General features: G+C 35.9%; 1 protein-coding gene across 1 annotated transcript in view; it reads left to right on the plus strand.

Moving 5' to 3' along the window:
• FMRFa (FMRFamide related propeptide) overlaps positions 1-23,416 on the plus strand; it is a 145,086-nt gene extending 121,670 nt beyond the window's left edge. The window contains exon 2 of the mRNA XM_081739527.1: positions 22,222-23,416. Within this exon, the coding sequence (XP_081595653.1) occupies positions 22,227-23,345 (1,119 nt within the window). The 5' untranslated portion in view covers positions 22,222-22,226 and the 3' untranslated portion in view covers positions 23,346-23,416. The remainder of the gene's footprint in view (positions 1-22,221) is intronic.
• The last annotated feature ends 661 nt before the right edge of the window (positions 23,417-24,077 follow it).

The following is a 24,077-nucleotide window of genomic DNA, read 5'->3' on the forward strand; positions in this document are numbered from 1 at the left end:
TAGGTTCGATCCCTGGCGAAGTAAGTTTGTGGTGCGTTTTCTCTGGAATACCCCCTTTTTCTCCCACTTTCACATTTCACCAATTCCTCCGTGATCATTCACTTTTCTTAATCATCCGTCTCTCTTAAGCTAATCCCAGCCCCCGCTAAGTGAACTTTGTGGTGGACAAACACCGTGGATGTGGGTTTTCTGGGGATTTTCCCGTTTCCTCCCACTTTCTTCATTCCACCATTTTCATTCATCACTCATCATCACCGTCTTCTTTAGCCTAACTGGCATAACCGTGGGACGTAAAACTCGAAGATTTCATTTCATTTTTTCCCCTTAAGCTAAAGGCATATAATCGTGGTACGTTAAACTCAAAAATTTAATTTTTATTTGAAGGGCTCTGTTCCAACAGAAGAAATACTATTAATATTGAAAGCAAATAGCTTATTTTATGGGACAATTTCTTTTTCTCGAAAATTACGCATACGTACTTATTATCTTTAAGAATGTGATTTCGTTCAGCTCAATGAGATATTGCGATTAACATATCTTTTATTTTTTACAATATCGTAGTTAAACAAAAAATTAACACGTTTAAGATTTAAGTACAGTTTTTGACTATATTTAATTACGCTTTATTTTGTACTACTTACTGAATCTTCGCCCTCTACATAGCACATCATTCACATATGAGCATAAATCTCCTTGTCATTCATCACAACATCTCTACATGCCCCTTTACAGGCACAAATGAAAGACGTTTTGATAAAAATCTGCAAGGGGCACCATAAAGGGAAACATTTTTTAATGATTTTTTTTAAATATCTTGCACCGTTTGCAAGATTTAAGCTTACTTCCGGTTGGAGTTTCTATGGTAATTCATGTATGATCAGTGTTTTCTTTCTTCTTGTATGCAGTAAGTAATAAGCAGATTACCTACACAATTAATTATAATGTCATTGATATATGCTGTTCATTGACCAAAACACTCCAAACAATAAAGATTCATCTTAGCCTGGAGAAATGGTTATCCTTCGTTTATTATTATCATTTCGCCATAAAACAAACTCCAGAAAGATATATTACCCCGGTATGCAATTGTGTGGTGTTGGAATGCATAACTTGTAGGATATGGTGCATTTAAAAAAAATCAACATTTCCAGTGTTCCGCTAAAGATGTAATAAAGAAATAACGACCATTTTTTTAAAAAGTATTCAATTAGAACTGAACGATCTGCAGAAAATTTGCAATTGATCAGTGAAAACGGCATCTTTCTGGAGCCTATGTTTGCCGAGACGTCACTGTAGAAAGGATTGGCCAAAACATATAAAAGTCCACAAACATTTAAACATAGCATTTTAATAGATAGATCGTGTTTTGATCTTATTAAGCAGCGTGGTTATCTCACAGCAAAAATTTTTAGCTTTACAAAAATTGTTTTTTCTCGATTGTAACGAAAATTACTAATGAGAATTTACACTCACTCATAATGAGATCTATTAGTGGTTGTATATCTTATCTTCGGGCATTTTTGCCATTACAAGCTAATTTACAATAGAATATTACTAAAACTTGTCCAAAGCATTGTTTGTTAGTTTCTTTTAAAATAATTTCGTAACAATATCAACATCTAGTTTCTCAATTTTTGGTTTCAAAATGGAACTTTCCTGTAAATTGTCAAATTACCGTAGTCGCTCACACTCTTGTATTTGGTGCGAGTGGTCCCGGGCTCAATTTCTGGTGGGGACACACAATCGAAAAAGGTATAAAAAGCTTTCTGAGGCGCGGCATCCATACTGAGGTTTTCTTGATTTTTCCTCACACCAGGCAAATGCCGGGATAACACCTAACATAATCATCCAAGGTCGTTTATTCCTTCCCCATTCCTTTTTGACTTCCAAAGAGCTCCTTCGTGACTAACGCGTACATGCATTTGGCGTGAGAGAGCCTGGTTCGATTCCCGGCGGGAGCTCATGTTGTTCGAATTTCAGTTCTACCTGTTATATAGCCTCACTGCTAAAAGGGACGTTGAACTCAAAAACAACTCAACTTCCTCTCCAAATTCTCTGGACACTGTCATCACCATACGACGTCATCTCTCATACGTGAGGTGCTAAAATGTCTATAGATGCCGAAAACCCAGAAATCTAATTTCTAATCCTAATTCTGAATTGTCATATCTATTATTGTTCAGAGTACTTGCAAGTTCAAGTTCCAATAAGCTGAAATTTTTTAAAAAATGACCCTTATAACAAAGAATATATACAATAGTAATAACATCCTTATTTCTCCATAAGTTTATTTGAATGGGGTACTTAATATTTCATTGTTATCAGTATAATTAATGGTACGTAAATGAATTGAGTTGATTTTGAGTATAACGTCCCTTTCAGCAGCTAGGCTATATGAGACCGGACCTACTGATTAACGTGGAATCCGAACCACATGAGCTCCCGCAGCGAATCGAACCCAGGACTTCCATGCCGAAGGCGAGTACGCTAACCGCATAGCCACGAAGGAGCTGTTTCGTAAATGAAGCATATAGTTAACAAGTTAAGTGTTGCGCATACATCACGTAAACGAGAGTTTGTTCTTTTTAGCATGATATTTTCCCGATTTACGACATTTTAAAGGAAGTTTATGCAAATAAATGTATAGACGTCTTCAAATAAACTCTAACATTACCTTACACAAGATTTCAACAGACTGTAGTATACTGTATTATTCACCTAAATACACAACAATATATATAAGGAGCGCACCCAAGGGGTCCAGCGGGTCGACCCCTCCCAAACTTTTTAAAGCAACATACATTCCTATACTTTGTCAATAAAACTACATTTGTTTAAAAGAGAAAATGACTGATGTAGCATGAAAATTTGATTTTACACTTTATCTGTACTCTTTCTCTTATAAAAACAATCTAACTCTATCAATTTACTTTTCTGAAAATATAGGTGAAAGCATATTAAAATTACTTATCGTCTTTTTGGGTGAACAATAATACCCGTTCACACTATATAGACATACTGGTTTGTCGTATTGGGCGCCCCCACAGCTTCTACTCCTTCCAACAAAAAAATTCGCTGTGCGTGGTCCTATTCATGCTTTCAGCACGAAAATGTTCCGGTGTTAGTCCCAGCATTGTCCCAGCACTGTCCCAGCGTTTTGAGGCAGTGGTGAGTTACCTGATTTAAGAGGTATCAAACTGCGGTCCAAAAGGCCGAAATAATGGTGTTTTGTGGGTCGATACGCTGTCAAGGTATCACCAACATGAATTTGCACTAGGGATGGCCACAAAGTTCCGGTTCCGGTTCCAGACCTGGATCCGAAAACCCGGTTCCAGAACCGGATCTTAGGAACCGGTTCCAGATATGGATCCGCAAACTCGGTTCCAGAACCGGATCCGTTCAGACCCGAAAACTGGTTTTACCAGGAACCGGTTCTGGCCATCCCCAATTTGCACCATCTGGCCAGTCAGCTGCAGCGCTAGGGATTTCAGAGATAAAGCGAGTTATTTTCTATCTGTCAACTAATTTCATTGGTATATCAATCGCGTATAATATAAAGAAAACTGAAGTGATTTATTTATTTATTATCTGTCTCTCATCCAATTTGTCTCACTTCTCTGCAATGAAATATATTAAACTTTGTGTTGCAGTAAGCGTATGGTCACGGTGGATCCGACTTCCACCGATTTTTTTAGTCTGACTTACTCTAACGACATCGGTGAAATAAACAAATGCATTGAGAGAAGTGTACGTGGTCGGACTAGAGCCGACTTCTAACGACCACCGATCATAAACAAATTTATTTGGTTCTTGTCGTCAGACTACGCCAGACTAGCGGGTGGTTTATAACTCATCGCAAGTATTGAGACTCCCATTTACATGTTACAGCAAGCCGCTCTTCTGCTGATATACATTTTCGAAAATTACTTTGATTCTCTATGCATCCTCGGATCTTCTGTAAGATGTGCCAAAATCTATCCTGTTACATTCTGAAGTACTGAAAAAAACTTCTGTTCCTGCTCCACTAACTTTGGAAATAGCGTGTGAAACTCGCCATATTTCTCTTTCTTGAAAAATAGTATTTATATGTGCTCCTGTATTCCTCTAAAAGTAATAGTTTTAACACAGGACTTTCTAATAGCAACAATTTCTCGTCCATACTGTATTCCACAAGAAGACAGACTGACGACAGATCGATTGCAGTGTGACCAAGCAGTCGGCAGACGCGGTCGGCCCACCAGTCGGCCGTACTCGCCAGAGTGAAAAATCGGATGCGCTGTGCCCGTAGGCTATTAGTCAAATGAACTCACGCCGACCATTTAAGTCCTTCAGAGCATAAGGAGATCAGGTCCAATTACCAAGATACATAGAGTTTGTGCAGTATCTTCAAATACATGAAAAGCTGAGCACTATATTTCACATTTTACAATATCTGGACATGAATCTTTTAAACTCTGAAAGAGCTTTCAGATAGAGATCTTAATTGAGTTGAGTTGATTTTAGTTTAGCGTCCCGTTCAGCAGCGAGGCTATATGAAACGTGGACCTACTGATTAACGTGGACCTACTGATTAACCGCTTAGCCACGAAGGAGCTCTAGAGATCTTAAAGACGAAGTAAGTTCAAAATGGCCAAAAGTGGCTTGATCTCTTTGTCCACTGAACACACCATATGACCTACATTTTAACTGGTAGCGCGCCGTCAATACATCGGCTTCCGACGTCATATTTTAACCAGGGATGGGCAAAACTGGTTTTTACAAAAACTGGAAACCGGTTTCTTAAAAAACCGAAATCCGAAAAACCGACATTTTGGTTTTCTCCAAAACCGGTTTTCGTTTTTATCGAAAATAGTTTCCGTGAAAACGTTTGGAAAACACATAAGAATATTTCTATGGAAACGGAATCGGTTTCCGGAGAACAACGAAACATTATTCTGGTCAGCAATAGAACAAATTTTGAAAAAAAAAATCCGGAACCGGTGTTGAAGAAAACCAAAACCGAATCCAGTGAAGAACCGAACCGGTTTTGCAAAAAAACGATAACTGGTTTCGGTAAAAATCGAAACAGTTTTGGAGAAAAACGTGAAAAACCGATTTTTTGTGCCTACAACTAATTTTAACCTTCTCAAGCCAATGAATATTTGAATGGTGTTTGTATGTTTCTTTGGCATTTGTTAGCTTCTCGCATAATGTTTCTTTGGCTACGTCACTGTTAAAAGTAGATACTTTAGTGCCTGGTAGTTCCACATATACGTTCGGAACACGATATGAACTGTTGTTTAATGTTACAATTAGGAATTAGATTTTTGGTCTTTCAGCAGCCCGTCAAGTTTGATCAAGGGCACCCATGTTGTGGTTTCCAAGGGGGGTCAAGTATAAGCGACGTTTTAAATATAGTTTCAAATTTTGCTGTAACTAGTGTAAAAATTCTATAGGGTTTTTCGAGATTCTGAAGTACAATTTCTTCTAGGGGAGGGCGAGCGCCACCTTCACCCCTTAATGGGCGCCCTTGCGTTTAAGGAATCACATTCCTCGGCGATCACAATATCCGATGAACGGGAAAGAAGGAAGCGGCCTAGAAAAAAAACAACAACTTTTTTTGCGTTTCTCATTAAAGTCTTACGGCAGTAATTTTTTAAAAAATTATTATTTACACAGAAGTAAAGAAAAAAACATGCTCAATTATATTTCTAAACACGTATTTTCTTAGAAATACCCTGAATTCGTTGTAGTTCGTATATATTGACGCTTCAGTGATTTGTAATATGAATATGTGAGTACATATTTGTGTGTGTGTGTGTATGTTGATGGCTTCTAATGACAACTGTTGATGCTGTGGGTGGAGGATAAAGGGCTTTGGTGGGGAAAGGGAGGAGGCAGAGAAATTGACGTTGGGGTGTTTTAACAGATGTCGGCAATTATACACGAGTCACGCGCTAACAAAACAACATCACAATGAAAACAAAAAAGTTACCAACTTCCCTCTAAATACACACACACACACACAGGGAGTCACATACGTATATTATGAACAACATTGGATAAAAAAAAAGTAAATAAAGCGCGAGGTGGAGAGAAATCGAGATATAATCACTATATTCTCATCGATTTCTACCTTCCATATTGACAAGAACTGCGTATTGCAGTCAAAATTAGGACAAACAATATTATAAATGAGTGTCAGGTTAACAAACTACGTGTAGAAGCCATAATATGTTTATAGTCGTTTCTGAATATTCCAGTGATTACTTAGTATGTTGATGGTTTAAGAAATACAAAGGTTTATCGCCGCAGAAAGAAAATCCTGCTAAACATGTACAAAAGTTAAACTCTTGTCGCAATAGCCCTGACAAGACCAGAGCTTACCAGCAGACGTGTGCACTTAAGTCTTTGAACTGAAATGTTTTAGTTTAACGTCCCAAGATTATGCCCTTTAGCCAAAGGGAGACGATGTTTAGAGCATGCAAATTGGTGGAATGAGAATGTAAGAGGATTTTGAGAGAAAACCCACGGACAAGATGTTGTCTACTACAAACTTAATTGGCCGGGGATGGAACCAGGGACCCTAGGCACCAGACGTAAGCGCTCTACTACTATAGTACGGAAGGTATAACATCGTTGGCTTCCCGCGAAAAGTTATAGTGACGTTTATGCGGAGTTGCCAACTTGGTTACTCGTGACTTGCTGAGCGCAGTAGATGATTGAGGTTGAGTGACCTTGCGATGAGTAAGTTAGGCAAAGCTGAAGGGTAGTGATTGGCTATCCTCTTACCACACCTCAAGTGACGAGCAGGTCCAAACGCGGGAAGGCAACGACGTTATACCTTCTGGACTATAAGCTTCCGTACCTCCCACGCTTAAGCCTTTGTGGAGTGATGCGTGGTCAGCACACTGCTTGTTCTCGCCGTTAATGCTGTCGTTCTATATAGGGGGTTCCTTACTTCTTGCTTTCAAGTAACTCCCCAATTATTCTCACGACGTAGGAGGACACCATAATGCCAATATCGGCATGGGAATAAAAATAAAAAGTCCAAAATGACTTACATAAATTTTGAAATTCACAGTTTTCGATGTAGTTAAGATGAATAGTGACTGCCGTTTAAGTTCTAGTTTGACTCCTATTGGCATGGAGGTTGAGATGCGGTGAAAAATAAAATTTCCAAAGTGACTAAGATTATAGTCGAATCCATAGGTTCTAATGTCTGAAAAACGGCTGATCCGTTTGAAATTATTTGTGAAACATCGTATCCACCTCAGATAGGATTTTATCAGATAACTTTGATTAAATAACTCATACTAGGGAGGTAGAATGTTTAATACTTTCACTGAATTGCATATCCAAAGGGATGAAGGAGTTTTAAATATTTTCCATAAACCGGGGAATAGGTATTTCAACTAATTTATAATAACAAAAACACCGATATAGTTGTGCTTCAATTCCTGAGTAGGGATGCGCAAGAGACGAGTCTAGACAGGATTTTCCTGACAAAATTCGAGTCGAGACAAGGCTCTTCCAATAGAGAAATATACATTTTTCGAGTCGAGACATCACTTTTACAGCACATTTTCGAGACGAGACAGCCACAAATCTTGTCTCGTGCGCATCCCTATTCCTGAGAGTACAAATTAATAGTGAATATAGATTTCCGTTGCTGAAGTAGCGATGCACTAAATGTGGCAAGCCTTATTTATATCTTGATCACTATTTCTATATCATATCCTTATTTCTACACACGTAAATACCTCGTACGTTTCAGTTTAGCATACAATAAAATCTCAGCGCTAGACATTAATATCACCTGATCTACAATAGTTATTTCATCATAACTACACTGCAAAAAATGAGGTGTTGAAACAACACAAAATTATTACCACTTAAGCGTGTTACTTGTCTGTTAACTCAGCACCAAGCACAATCGCCTTCCGAGCATATCAGAAATAACTTGTTACTACCTGAGAGAATTTGAGTTGGTAATTATCGTTTAATATGAGCAAAGCTTTGCGAAATATAAGTGGCACTTATGCCAAGTAACGAATAATATTCTATGTTTTCTGTAATCGGTCACAATAATATTGTTGTAAATCTGTGAATCGTATGACAACAGTTACATAGGCAACAGTTCTGCTATCTTCTGTTCTTACGTGCTAAGACACAAGAATAACAGATTGCTAAAACCTTAAAAATAGGTTCGCAATCTACCTTAAACGTGACCGGTTTTGTGACGTAAAAGGCAGTTAGAAACTTCTGGAGGTATGTCGAACGGAGACCTTTTGTTTGGGTTGTGAACTCCAAACAATTCTCATACATGAAAACTATTGAATGGCCTTAACATTCACCCAGTTCCTCCAAGAAGTAATTTAAATTAATGCAAGTCTTGGGGGCGTAGATAGCGTAGCTCAGAATTAATTAAAAACATGGGAGTAGAATTTCAAAGATAAAATTCGACAACACAGAAATAATTTAGAATAATAATTTAATGAACTGATCTTGAATAATTGAATAATCACAGAGCATGGTATGGACTGGTATGACATAAACACTAGAGAAGACAATGCATAATCACTTACATGATGAGCAGAACCTCTGATGGACAGAATGACGGAGTAACGAAACTAATGACAAATAATCAGACTTGCAGAGTTTCGATGTCAAAATAGAACTTCCCATACCCGGAAGAGAATCCGATATTATTTATATGATTTTTCCGTCATGTCAACATTCTTACACATTCTTTCTGCGTCTTCCTAGTTCTAGAAGTCATAGCCGGCCATTTGCATTGTAGAAGTCAAGGCATTCTAAATTTTCCATTGGATTATGAATCCTAAAGAATATTCAAACTACCTCCACTTCATACATTGTCTATTTTATACACATTTTAAAATTCAATTAAATATTTTGTTTGATTATACATTGTGGCACACAGTAAGATAAACAAAATAGATGGAAGCACTGCTATCTGTGTAACTGTTGTCAGATGATTCACAGGTTTACAACAATATTATTATGACTGATTACAGAAAACATAGAATGTTATTAGTTACTTGCCATAAATGCGAAACATATTTCGCAAAGCTTTGCTCATAGCAAACGATAAAAAACAATACAAATACGCACAGTCAGTAACGAGGTATTTCTGATATGCTCTGAAGGCGATGTGCTTGGTGTTGAATTTACACACAAGTAACACGCTAAAGTGGTAGTCATTTTGTGTTGTTTCAACACCTCATATTTTGGTGTGTAGGAACTACTGTAGACTACATTTACTAAACTAATTTAGCACCGTTTTGCATTTCTCTTAGTTTAACGCCCCACGGTTATGTCCTTTAGGCTGATCATCATAATTATATGAATTTCTGCAATTACGACCAGGTCGATTGAACCAACTAAGAAGCTTCCATGTTCACGGTCTTCCGATAACCTCTTCGTCTTCACGTACGATTGTTTGTTTTGACATTGGTCATCAATTCTAGTCTCCTTCGCCCTCTCCTTCTCTTTCCTGCCACAATGGCTTGTAGCACGTATCTAATATTACATTTCCTTCTTAGTCCAACAAGTTTCTCTTTCTGTTCCTAATCATATCTATAATTACTCTTTTCTGCTGTACCTTTTCTACCACCTTCTCTGTCCACCTAATTCTTTCCATTCTTCTTCACACCCACATTTCGAAAGTTTCCTGTAATTTTTAATTATTTTTATGTATTGTCTATGTTTCTGCCCCATAGAGTAGAATTCTCCACACGAAGTATTTTATGAATATTTTTTTCTGAACTCTTTATTCAATGTCCCACAAAATAGACTTTTCTTCCGCCTAAAGGCTTTTTTGGTCATTCCTATCCTTGCTTTTATTTTGCGTTCGCACTTTATATCATCACTAACAAGACTACCCAGTTATCGAAAACTAGTTACTTGTTCTATTTTCTCCCGTCCTACTTCTACATTTGACACCAACCACTTCGTTCCAATCACCATGGCTTTTGTCTTTCTCACATTTATTTTCATCCAATTTCTTCACAGCCCTTCCTCATGTTTTCTAACGTCTTATTGATTTTTTTTAGAGATTCCACAACAAGCGCCATATCATCTGCAAACCGTATACACCTAATCATTCTAGCTTCTACCGAAATGCCGTCTCCATTCTGTGGGCTCTTTTTCACTTCCTTTTCTAGAGACGACGGATAATTGAAGATACTAAATGTAAAATTAATTTTTGCACGCTCTCACCGGGAATCGAATCCGCGACAAAACATACAGAAACCACATAAATTAGCCACTTGGCCACTAAGGAATATAAAATGTGCATTTAGGGGCCGCGGTGGCTCAGTGGTAGAGCATTCACCTCTGGTGCATGGGGTTCGATTCCAGGTCGCATCAAGTGAACTTTGTGGTGGACAAACACCGTGCGTGTGGGTTTGCTCGTGGTTCACTCGTTTCCTCCCACTTTCTTCATTCCACTATTTAATTTATTTTTCATCCTCCGTCCTGTCTCCTTTAGTCTAGCCGCCTTAACCGTGGGAGGTAAAACTTAAAGATTTCATTTCATTCCAAAATGTGCATTTAGGCAGAACACCCTGACGACAAAGAGTCGTACGATCTCGTCCGTATACTTATAATATAACTGTCAACATTTCCTTAACAATCAGATAAATACATGAATTGCTTGGTGGAACGCTGTGGTTCAGTGGTAGACCGTTTACCTCTGGTCCGTGGTTCGATCCCAGCTTGCGCCAAGTGGATTTTGTGGCGCACAAACACCGTGTGCGTGGCTTTTCTCGGGGCTCTTTCAGTTTCCTCCCACTTTATTCATTCCAGCATTGCTTTCATTTCTCATCATTACGTAGCCTTTAGCATAATCGTGGGACGTAAAACTGAAAGATTTCATTTTATTTATTGTACGGCGATAAAAGGGCAGAAATGTCGTTTTTTCTTGCTCAACGTATGTAGCTGCAATTCTTACAATTTTACTGACAAATACCTAGTGACGATATACATCACATTTCTTTGTTATATTTCTCTCAGTCCCGGAAAAACTATTCTTAAATCTTCTCCAACAATTTTGTTTCTTGTACATATGCCTTTTTAATATCAAGGTATTTATGTACTGATTTTATTTTGAACTTATTCACTTGTACACCTTTATTCTTATTATTGTCCTATTTTATTGAAAATCAAAAGTTTCTTAGCCTATTTTTAATAATAACAAATTTATAAAGCAAATATGTACCATTCCGCTGTCCAGTTTCGAATTTTCTCCCTAAGTTCATCCATCTTGACTACGGAACTATTACTTAAATAATTAATAGTATTCTGACCAGAGTATATACCTATTTATTAAAATTAAAGTAAGTCGTAATAGCCTCAATAACTTAATGTAGAATCTTAGTAACTTTAAATTAATATTGTTGTATAATTTTAATTGTTTCATTTTATAATTTCCAAATATTTAATATGTAACAATCAGGTATTGTTATAATTTACTGTTTCATTTTAAATTTTTAATATAACTGTATTTTATAATCATTATTATTTTAACTTTTCCCTTTTATTATTATTATTATTATTATTATTATTATTATTATTATTATTATTATTATTATTATTATTATTATTATTATTATTATTATTATTATTATTATTTTAATAAATAATATGGAGATAAAAATAGAAGAAATAGATAGTGAAGAAGAGAGAAAGAAAGAACTCGTAGAGAAATATCACAATCTGCTAGAAAAGAATGTGTACAACCAAAAGAAGATGTAGAAAAGTAGAATAGAAGAGGAAAGAGGGAAATGAAGGAGAAAAGAGAAAAAGAAAGAGGAGAACAGAAAATAGCATGGGATAGAGAGTATTGGAGAAAAGACAGAGGTACTGGCCTTATTAAGAAAAAGAAGTGTGAACACATATAGAAAAGGAGGAAGTAGAATTGTGGAAGCGGTTAAGAAAATCAGAAATAGGAAGAAAGGTATAAAAGAAGAAGACGAAGGAGTAGTGTATAAAGTGAAGTGTAAAAATTGTAATATGATCTATATTGGAGAAACAGGTGAAAAGCTTAAAGAAAGAGTAAAACAACATAATGATGAAGTGAGACTTAAAAGAGAAAATAACGCAATATATAGGCATGTAAAAGAAATTGAGAAGTGATACAAGCTTTAAAAAAAGAGAACATGTAACGTATAGGAATCACTATCTAAAATGTAACGATTATACTTATTTTACACGTTACATTCCAGCCCACAGTTCGTGTAAAATTTTTTAATTATGTCAACACGATTGAATGATATAAAATCCACATAGAATCACTATTACCACATAGAATCAGTATTACCTTTTATTCTCAAAACTCCATTGATTATATTTTTCTTTTTCGGTTGTCATAGCAACGGTTCACAAAAACAACTATCTGCTGTTTTGGTAACTAAGAGTACCAATTATACATATAAAATCAACCTATATGTATTTTCAGCTACTAAGATTAAATCCAAGGATGTTATAAAATAGAGAATCTGCCCTTACTACAAAATTTTGAAGCCATACGTCACAGTTTCGCCACCCCTACTCTGCCCACTCCGCCCAATAAGATGGCAATGTTTTGAGCCAACAATCATGGCGGAAACGAAAGTAGCCAATTAGACAATGGCGGAAACGAGAGTAGCCAATCAGACGTGCCGATGCTCAGTTGCTTTTTTAACTTCATTGATTTAATAGGGTAAAGATACATATGGGCAAATCCTCTATTTTATAACATCCTTGATTAAATCTTATTTTTTTATATATAGAATCAACAACATCTAAATTATTTTCTTCTTCTTCTTCTTCTACACAACAGATTGTGTACTCTTAAGCACCGTTGCCCAAAACCAAGATATAAAAATAGAAGAAATTTACAAAATAGATATACAATATCGTGGTAAACAGAACAATAATAAGAAAATGGAAAGAAGTACAAAGTATTAAGAAAGAAAGAAGTGAAAGATTAATGAACTGGACAAATGGACTCTACATGAATTAGGAAGGATTGTCAGAACAGATGGAAGGATAAAAATCACGGATATGAATAAGAGAACCAATATGTAGGAATGATTTTTTTTTAAAAAAATGAATGAAAAAATTGCGATCTTGGTCAATAATTAGTTTTAAGATAAACGGCAACAAAATTTATGAACGGTCCTTAAATCGAGTTTTCGTATTTCTTTTTACGGAATAAGCCCATCATGCTAAGTTAACTGATAGTTTGGGTTTGACTACACTGTATGTAGTTCTCCACATATAACGCCTACAAGAAAATTTTTTCATTGAAATGTATTTATTTAATTAATATACCACACAACAGACTTAATGCCCAATTACAGTGTTGTGTACATACAGCAAATGTTACGTATATAAATTTCTTAATTATTTCTACAGAAAATTTCTTGTTTCACATATGATCTGAACCTGTTTTCTGAAAGACTAAATACATCCACTTTATCAAGCTTATTTACAATATCATTGTATAATTTACACAGCCTCCACATAGGGGATTTATATAATATATTGATTCTGGCTTTCGCACAATAAAATTCCCTGTATTTTCTACTCTGTTTTTGCAAGTGGGAATCCGTAATGATATTTTCGAGACCAACTCCATACAATCAATCTTCCAACATCCATCTTCTTTTTTCTAGAGTTTGAAAATTAAAGTTGTTGACTAGATCATTGTAGGAAAAATATTTGGGATAATAATTAGTTTTTTATTGTATGTAAGCATTTTCAAGAATTATGTTTGAATGTTTTCTATTCGATCTTTTGATTCAAAAATAAAATTATTAATAAAACATTGAATTGAGAAGAGACTTCAAAATTAAGTGATATTTGGAATTTTTAGGTGAATTTGATTTCTGAGGTGAACCTGTTATATATTATACAGCGAGGGACATCCGTTTCATCTTACTTTCCTTTGTGGCAATCCGACATTGCATTTATCCCCTCCCCCCCAAAAAAGAAACACATTTCAAATCGGATTATTGGGGGTACAGTCCGCCTCAGTTCCAAGATCAGAGGGGACATTTCCCCCTCATCCTCCGGGATGAGTAAATTATAACAATACCTGATTGTTATATATTAAAAATTTAAAATTATAAAATGAAACAATTAAAATGATACAACAATATTAATTTAATGTTATTAAGATATCTCTTCCAGTTAAAGTCTGATGAAGATAACGTAAAGTTACTGAAACTGTTACGACATATTTTAATTCCAATAAATAAGTTCATACTCTGGTCAGAAAAGTATTAATTATTTGAGTTTTTCTGAGCTATAGATTGCATAACTTTTATTTTAAGAGTTAAAGGATTTCTATTGTAAAGCTTTATGAAACGAAAGAAACAAAATAAAAAAGACGTTGAAGTAGTGTAAGAAACTTAGCTTGAAGGCAAGCAATGCTTGAAGAAAGACGCTATTAGCACTTACTCAATATGTATGCTAATTTGGGGTCTGCAGAATACAATAGAACACAGAGCGGAAGTTTTAGAAGTAATCAAAATTTTGTGATAGGAAATGCTTGAACTCCTGACCCCTAACAGCACGAGCATAGACGATTTTCATGTTCCTTTCTGTCTTATTTTGTGTACATTTTGATGTATTTTCTGCGCTATATGTTTCTGTACTATATATTTACTTTCAGTTTGTATTTTTATTTGACAATGTTTATTTTTATTTTTACACTCGCTCTCAAAAATACATTCTTTATCGTTCCTCTCGAAACAAGTAGCCTATACAATGTATGTAACTTTTTTTTTTTTTTTTTTTTTTTTTTAAGAAAATAGTCTTCCCAGCGCAAGGAAAACGAAACAAACCTGGTATTTCTTTCTTCGACATTCGACGAATTTCAAAATGAAATGAAATGAAATCTTTGAGTTTAACGTCCTACGAATATATGTTTTAAGCAAAGAAAAACGATCATTAAAGCGAATGAATGATTATGGAAAACTTGGTAGAATGAGAAAGTGGAAGGAAACGAAAAAATGAAATGAAATGAAATCTTTAGTTTTACGTCCCACTGGTATGTCGGTTAGGCTAAAGGAGACGGTGATGATGAGAAATGAGTGAAATGGTAGAATGAAGAAAGTGGGAGGAAACGGGAGAACCCCGAGAAAACCCACGAGCACGGTGTTTGTCCACCACAAAGTCCACACGGCGTGAGCTGGAATCGAACCAGAGACCCCAAGCACCAGAGGTGAACGCTCTACCACTGAGCCACCGAGCCTCCTCGGAAGGAAATGGAGTACCCTGAGAAAACCCACGGCCACGATGTTGTCCACCACAAAGTTGCGACGGAGATCGAACCAGGGACCCGACATACCAGACATAAGCACTGTACCACCGAGCTCCCATTTTAACTATTTTAGACACTACCACGATGCTAGCGAGGTATTGCAAATCTTGATCACAGTATCCCTCAGTATTAATTTCACCTCAATGGGTGGCATTGTTTTTGTACAGCATCATTTTTTAAAGTTTACAAATTCATTGACTTATCTCCATTTTCTCAAGAACTACACATGATATTTCACTATTACAGCCCAATTAGCAGAGACAACTTGCAAACCGCTTGCTGTAAATTTGAATTGCAATTGGGCCAATGGAAGCTTGATTGGAAATTGTGCAAGTATGCCGCAAGCTGGATTCTAGTAACGAAGTTACATGTGAGCAAGCTTGCATTCAGTGTTCCATGCAAGCTTGACGCAAGCGTTTTTACAATCATGTCAAGTCAATAGCCAATGAACGGCCAGTGATGCTGTGACACTCTGCGAAGGATCTAAAGCATCGCTTGCAAGTACAACAAAAGGCAGATTGTATGAAAGTACGTGTTGAAAGTACAAGCGTAGAAAACCAAAAACCAAGCACGTGTCAACTAGCCGAAAGCTTTCTTCCTACTAAGTAGTCATGCATATCATTTTGTTCAGCTGAATAAGATCTGTCGATTATTGCTATATTATTTCATCTTGGGACATTTGTTCCCCGTAAAACGCTTCTAATGTTGTTGAAAAAAATTATAAATAGGGAGGTTCTCTCATACCTTTCCAATATAGAAAAAAAGAAGTTGTAATCTAAAATTTGAGAACGAACACGATGGCCCAGTGATAGAGTGCTAAACTCTGCTGCGTGAGGTCCCTGGCTGGATGGGGTGAACAACATCATGTCCATGGGTTTTCTCGGGATGTTTCCGTTTCCTCCCTCATTCTCATTCCATCAATGTTTCGATCATTATTTACTTGTTTTAATCATCCGTCTCCCTTAGCCTAAAGGGAATGTTCTTGGGGCGTCAAACTGAAATATTTTTGTTTCATTTTCATTTCTTATAAAAATTGATGCCAGCACCGTAACTTAGATTTTTTTCTTGGGGGGACAGGCATTAATACGCGTATTTGGGCCCCCTAGAAAAAGTTGTTTTTCTAATTCGTGGGCCGTCCTTTCTATCTTTCTCTTACTCTTTATGGGTTTCCCGGAACCTGTGGGCCCTCCTGCGCGGCAAGATCTGTGGGGGCGTTAGTTGCGCCCCTGGACCCTTTCCGTACATGACAAATTAATTAAGGGGACAATATTGACAAATCTCAAATTCATAAGCATAAATATTATTTCTAGGGCCTCTAATAATAGATATATTTTACTGAAATAGGCCCACGACTCATTTTTGTTTTATTTACCTTTTGTGTGCTGTTTTGTTTATGTAATGTAGTGAGCCTGTTTGCTTCATTTATAATTTAATGTTCGTATCGCATGTGGAATGAGAAAAATTTGTCTTAAAATGGGCCCCCCACGAACGGCGGGGAGCTTCCCTGGGGGGAAGTTGCCCCCCTTTCCCCCACAAGTTACGGCCCTGGTTGATACACAGGGATTGTGAACAGTAGTATACATTCCACAGTCTTTAGTATCTTCAAATGAATTTGACTTGATATTAAAATGCTGAGAATACTTTTTCATGAAGCATAATCGTACTAATAATAAATTTGGGATACTTCGATTCTTCACATCTAAGTGAATAAACGTCACAATGAGCACAATCGTTGTGAAGCTCTCCTAATTCGTCTAGTCGAACTCATAGTTATTAAAAAACTTGTGTCAATTCCCACTTTGAGTTGAGTTGATTTTGAGTTTAACATCCCGTTCAGCAGCGAGGCTATATAAGACGTGGACCTACTGATTAACGTGGAATTCGAACTAAATGAGCTCCAGCCGGGAATCGAACCAGGGTCTCCCATTGACGGAGACTCTCGTGAAGAAGAAGCTCCATTAAGTGATTTTCATCTCACGGTCTTCTTTCGTTCGTATCATTCATTTCAGCCTGTTTCAAGGGACCTCCTTTGTTAAGCACGGACCATAAATCCATGTGTTGTCTTTTACTATATTTGTAATTTTATTGTTATTTATAATATTCTTGACAATTGAGTCGACGGGTATATCTTTTTGTTTGTTCTGAAATTCTTTTTGTAAACACAATCATCAACATTGGGAACGTTATTTTTATTGTTTTGTTTATATATTTTCCCTTCGATCCTCCATTGCATGTATCAATTGCAGTGGTGTACGCAGATCTTTACCAAGGAGGGGTTCAAGCACCCAATCTTATGCCCTATCAGAACAAGCGTGATTTATATATATATATATATATATATATATATATATATATATATATATATATATATATATATATATAGGTATATCTAAATATAATAATTGTTTATTTTTCAGTAACGTCTTGCTTAAAGAGTCTTAAACGCTAGAAATCACCTCGCTTACGCCGCTGATCAATTGTATAATTTACAGTCACTTTATTCCACTGATAATACCTCGATTGTAATATTAAATTGTTATTTTGCGTAAATTGTATTAGGTATTTGGTGAAGTTAAAATTTCTATATGCTATGTTGTTTTTCATACATGAAGACGAATTGTTCATATGTTTTGTGATATTTTGAAGAACTACTGTCGTTTGTTATTTCAAATGCTTGCGTTGAAAGTGTAAAATTCTATATTCTTACTAAAAGAATATAAACACACCTCAATTGTGTCTACTGTAATACTATAGACCTGCCTAAATCAGTAACACCTTTTCGTAGAAATGCTTACTTTATTTCTATACCTGTTTATGGTATACACTTTTCAGAAGAACTATCCAACTATTATTTTGTGGATATACAATTACTACGGCTCCTGTAGAAGCCTCCAAAATGTGAATGTTGGTCATACTGTGAAGTCAACGAGGATTTCACTAGTAGTTAGTCTACACTGTAACTATAGTTCATTCCAGATAAGTTGATACCAGACGGAAACAACTTATAGTTCATTCCAGATAAGTTGATACCAGATGGAAACAACTTATAGTTCATTCCAGATAAGTTGATAGGATATCAAAACAAGCTATGGTTCATTCCAGATAAGTTGATAGCAGATCAAAACAAGTTTTCTTCTCCAGCACGCTCACGCACATGGTCTGATAAACGTGTACTTTGGTCATTCTCTTCAACAATCAATCCCCTTAGAAAGTATAGAATGTATGCAAATATAGCTAAATAATTGATCAAACATTCAAAATAGCTTTTCGTATCTTAAAACATCTTTCTACATTTGTATGTATTAGCGACAAAGTAACGCTTATTTTAGTATAATAGTACACTGAGAAAAATCCGTTCTCCGGACAGCGACATATTGTAGAAATATACGGTATCCTCTTGCTTACTATAGAAATCAGTATGTAGCGTGAGTTATCCGTATGCTACGTAGGCACTGCGCTTAGATGTTACATCATGCTGTTGCAGGATGTCTAACATCTAACAGTTTTCCGTATATCACATACATATACTTATGTTACATTCTTCAGCTATATGTTATATGCGTCCATTTGTATGTGAAATCCTCACAGCCTATATTGTTTCATACGGAAAGTACTGTACGTGTAGATGAAAAGTATTATAAAACATGCGTTTTCAGTTATACGTCTGTTGTACGTATAGTCCAAAAACTACAGGAATTAGGCATGTAACTGTTAGCATGTATTTATATTTTCTTGTACGTCCTGCAGTAGATAGTTAAACATAAACTTTCCCTATAGCGTTAGGCTTACTAAATAGGCCTAACTACAAATAAGCATTATCATATATAAATTATAAAACAATTCTGCAAAAGAATCATTAACGAAAATGTACCATTGGACACGTACTTTAATACCACATATGATTTTCACTAAAAATGACATCAATATAAACCCATATATATGATTTAGTAATATAAACGTATACTTAATATACTCCTGTAAAAGACATAAACGAACATAAAAAACACAGCCAATACAATACTTTCTTCTTTTAATATGTTTACATATTGCCATTTCTAACGCACTTAACACATCTTGCCAATCTCCCAACAGTAACATACCTTTCTAAGTACGCCACCTACAATTTTTTTCTCAGTGCATATTTATATAATCAGTCGTTTTCTCGATAATTGGGGTTCTGAAATGATGTTGGAATTAAAAGCAATGATAGGGTTTGCAATTGAGTGGGTACTTACTGTATTCATACAATAATTACATATTAATATACAATTCAAGAGAAAATATACTCTTTTTGAATAAATGAAAATCAGTATGCTAACATAATAACACCGGCCAGTGGCGTAGCAAAGGGGGCCCAGAGAGGCCAGGCCTCCCCCAAAGAGATCCGACAATGTACTTTGGTACTTTGAAGTTTCTAATTTATATATATATATATTTATGTTTATATATTTTTTGTTTGTAATTTTTTTATATGTACCTATAACAGCACTTGCCCTCCCCCCCCCCACACACACATCCTGGCTACGCTACTGACACCGGCACTTGAAATGATAAGGGAAGTCAACACATGTCTCGTCTGGCTCTCTTATAAATGTTTTTATTTTCTTTAAAGAAAAAAGAAAGAAGAAAGGCAGAATTTCAACAGGGTTCGTTTGATTCACAGCCGCTCTTGAATCATGAAAATTTACTTTACAACGAATAGGTTCTTATTTGTAGAAATTTGATTTGAAAAATACGACTAAATCAAATCTTTAACACAAAAATAATAATCAATGTTTCTTTTAAAGAAAAGAAATAAAAATGTCAACAGTTAATAGTGGGGTTTGATAGTGGCTGAAAGGAACAGCAACTAGATGCAAGGGAACTGGGGTAAAATTCATATTTCACACGATGCTCTTTGTTTAGAAAGCTTTCATCTCTGTCAAGATTAACGACTTGTTTTCCTCCGTTCTACAACAGCAAAACAGTGAATTAAAGGGAATTTTGTTTGTACAGTAGGAAGTCGAAAATCCGAACTAATTGGGGCCACAGGCCATTTCGAAAATGACCAAGAAAATGCCATTTAGGCTTCAATATACCGTACGGTATGCTCTTTTATCGATATAGTAGTTATACAGTACATACAGTAATTACAATACCGTACGTAAGGCTACTTATATTTCATGTTTCTGAAGAACCTGCTTGTACGCTAAATTACACTGTTCTTGTAATTCACAGTTAAAACTTAACTTGTATAGGCCTAAGGGAAAATAAAAATATATGTAACAAACAGTTACATATGAATAAGCTTTTGTAAAAACACTAACTTCACACAGAGAAAATTGAATTAGTGTACTGTCATTAGCTACTAGGGACCTCGTTCGGATTTTTGACGTTCTACTGTACTACCTATCCGCTTATCCGGAATGAACTTTAGTGACATATGACAATTGGCCTAACTCCAAACATTAAAAATAATGGACTAGTGTTTTTGTTCACTTTTAGATGAGTATCTTCTCTGAAACATTTAAAAAAAAACAGTAAATTATAAAACTATAAAATACCAAGATATGCTTTTCGTAACCAACATAGAAATGTAAATTGCTTGTAAGATATTGAACTTTAAATTCCATTTCTGAAAAATTTCAATTTTGGTATTACACTATAAATCAGGGGCGGATCCAGGACGGACTTCTGAGGGGAGGGGCGATGGGTTGTAATACTGGTATTTAGAGCTACCTGTAAGAGCTAAAAACTCTGGAATGGGTTTTATTTATATATATAAGAAAATTTTCTCTGCTGCGGGGCAATCGCCCCGATCGCCCCCCCCTGGATCCGCCACTGCTAAAAGTGGTATAATTGGAACAGAAAGAAGTATAATTGAATGCAACAATATGGCTTCAACAATACTTATAGCTGGGAGGACAATATTATATGGGTATAGCTGGATTAATAAAATGTATTGCAGTCGCAGTCATTTTTATGATGGTATTTGTAATATGTATGATGTATGATGGTCAGTTATGGTATTTGTAATTACAAAACTACCACATAATTGAAAATACCAAGACTATCACAAGATTTTATAATTACAAGTACAAAAATTGATATAGTTTTTATTTTTACCATCAGAAAACTGACTGCAACACCAATACATTTTATTGATCCAGCTATATTTTTAACCATAAAATATTGTCCTCCCAGTTATAAGTATTGCTGGAGCCATGGTGTTTCTTTTAATCATACTCCTGCTCAGTGGCGTATTTAGGGGGGGGGCTTCCGGGCTTAAGCCCCCCGAAATCTTACTTACTATAGTAAAGTATATGAAATATCTTGCTGAATTTTCACATTTTCAGGCAAAGCCCCCCCCCCCCCGAAAGTTAGCAAAGCCCCCCCGCGAAACAAAATCGTAAATGCGCCACTGCTCTCGCTACTTACAACTATACCGTTTTTGGAGTGTAGATTACTTTACCTCCAAGCGGCCCAATTGTATAAAACACTTGTTTGTGTTACATTTTTCTAATAATTATTGCTTATGTAGATTACTTGTGATTAGACGAAGCGCTTGATGCATTTTACTGTATAAGTGATTGCAATATATCCAGTGGCGAATCTATCCCGCAGCCCGGCCTCCTAGTTTTTTAGTCACAAAAAATAATTTAAGCTATTATTTATGTATTTTTGAAAGTTTATAGTAAACTCATGATATACCTATCATAGTCTGGGCTTTGGCTGGCCCCCCCTAATTTTAACCTTCTAGACCCGCCACTAAATATATATATATATATATATATATATATATATATATATATATATATATATATATATATATATATATATATATATCCTACTTGTAAACACTGATTATATTTCTCATACTTTTGAAGTATTTATCTCTTCTAATATTGTTGCTTGATTTATCTTTCCAGGTGAGATGATTGGTAGGCACCTCCTATTGGCAATTCTATGCTGCACAATATTCACCTCCTCATGCCACCCTGTTCAACAGAGCCTAAGCAACGACGAACTATCAACAGGACATCAGGTGTCTTGTGGAACGAGGCGAGATACGAACACACCTGCAGGAATAGCACAAGAAATCAGGTCAGCAGAGCCAGAATCCAAAGAAGAACATGAAAAAGAAGACAAAACAACATCACATGGCGTAACGAAGCGAGCAGACAATGACGTATATCGAGCGATGGCGCTATTAAACAGGCGGAGTGCACTTGATAAGAATTTCATGCGGTTCGGGCGAAGTGGGAATAGCAATTTCATGCGGTTCGGGCGAAGTGGGAATAGCAACTTCATGCGGTTCGGACGAAGTGGGAAGAGTAACTTCATGCGATTTGGGCGAAGTGGAAGCAGTAATTTTATGCGTTTCGGACGCGGAAATGGTTCGAATTTTTTAAGGTTCGGTCGCGATCCGGCTGACGATACTGGTGTTAGTCACAACAGTGAAGAGGTGAAAGTCAACGACAACGATATGTTGCGCGATCCTCGAGAAGATAATACCAACTTTATGAGATTTGGTCGTCCAAATAGCAATCAAAATTTCATGCGATTTGGCCGCGCCGATCCGGCTTCAAAATTTATGCGATTTGGCAAGAGCCAAAGTAGTAATTTCATGCGGTTCGGGCGTGGAGGAAAAGTTTCGAATTTCATGCGTCTCGGACGGGATTCGTACCCGAATAACCTACTTCATTCCAACGATCAAATTCAGGATAAGTATTCTTATAGCCACGGTATTCACGAAACTCCGAACATTCTAACAACAGAGGACTTAAGTGAGGAAGCGAGCAAATCGAGAATAAAAAGATCACCACTAGATGTCTCTGACGAGCAAGATGTGAAAGCTATTTTCGCAGTACCAGAAGATGAATTTGAAGAGGACGATGCTCCATCTAGCGGAAGTGACGAAATAGAAAGTGAACCGTTAATTTTTCCCGCTCAAACTCCGAAATTTTTCATTCTCCCGGAAGCAACCATTAGCAAACCATCAAAGAGAAACCACTTAGTTACTGATAATAACAATTTTATTCGTTTTGGTTAAATAACAATCAATATTAAAAAAAAAACTTTGAGTATTTTATCTTTGGTGTCACAGTGTTTCCAACTCTCCAAAGACTTTACAAATGAACAACAAAACAAGAACAAGGAAAAAAAAGGACTTTGCACAAAACAAAAGTTTTAAAACAATATATCTACAGACAACAACAGAGCTCTTTAGATATAATGCAATGTAAATAAAATAAAAATATAAAAATATTTTATTTGTAAATTTTCAAGTCTTATGTAAAGTTTTCCTGTACTCCCATTCCCTATTATTATTATTATTATTATTATTATTATTATTATTATTATTATTATTATTATTATTATTATTATTATTATTATTATTATTATTATTATTACATTGCTATTGGAGAAAATTACTGCACCAAGGAGTAATGTCGTATATCTAGCGAAACTCACTGGATGTGTACGACAGAGTATGACGTAAGAGCTATTACATTTTAGTCAAGATGACTCTTATGTGGGTCAGCAGCATCTTTTGTTTGGTGTATGAAGTAGTACCATAAGAAGGTTGATAAAGCATTCAGATAATGAATCAGGTACAAGAAAACATAAAATGTGTGGGCAAGCGTAAGTATGCCTTGTCGATTTATTACAAAAAGGGAAACATAAACATAATGTAGTATTTTTACTCACTTAGAATTTGGTGTATAACCCTTGCTTTAAAAGGCAGTGTTATGGACTTAACACTGTCGATCCTCAACCCGAG

The sequence above is a fragment of the Thermobia domestica genome, chromosome 14 (genome assembly GCF_964235325.1).
Source record: "Thermobia domestica chromosome 14, izTheDome1.hap1.1, whole genome shotgun sequence".
Taxonomy (NCBI): domain Eukaryota; kingdom Metazoa; phylum Arthropoda; class Insecta; order Zygentoma; family Lepismatidae; genus Thermobia; species Thermobia domestica.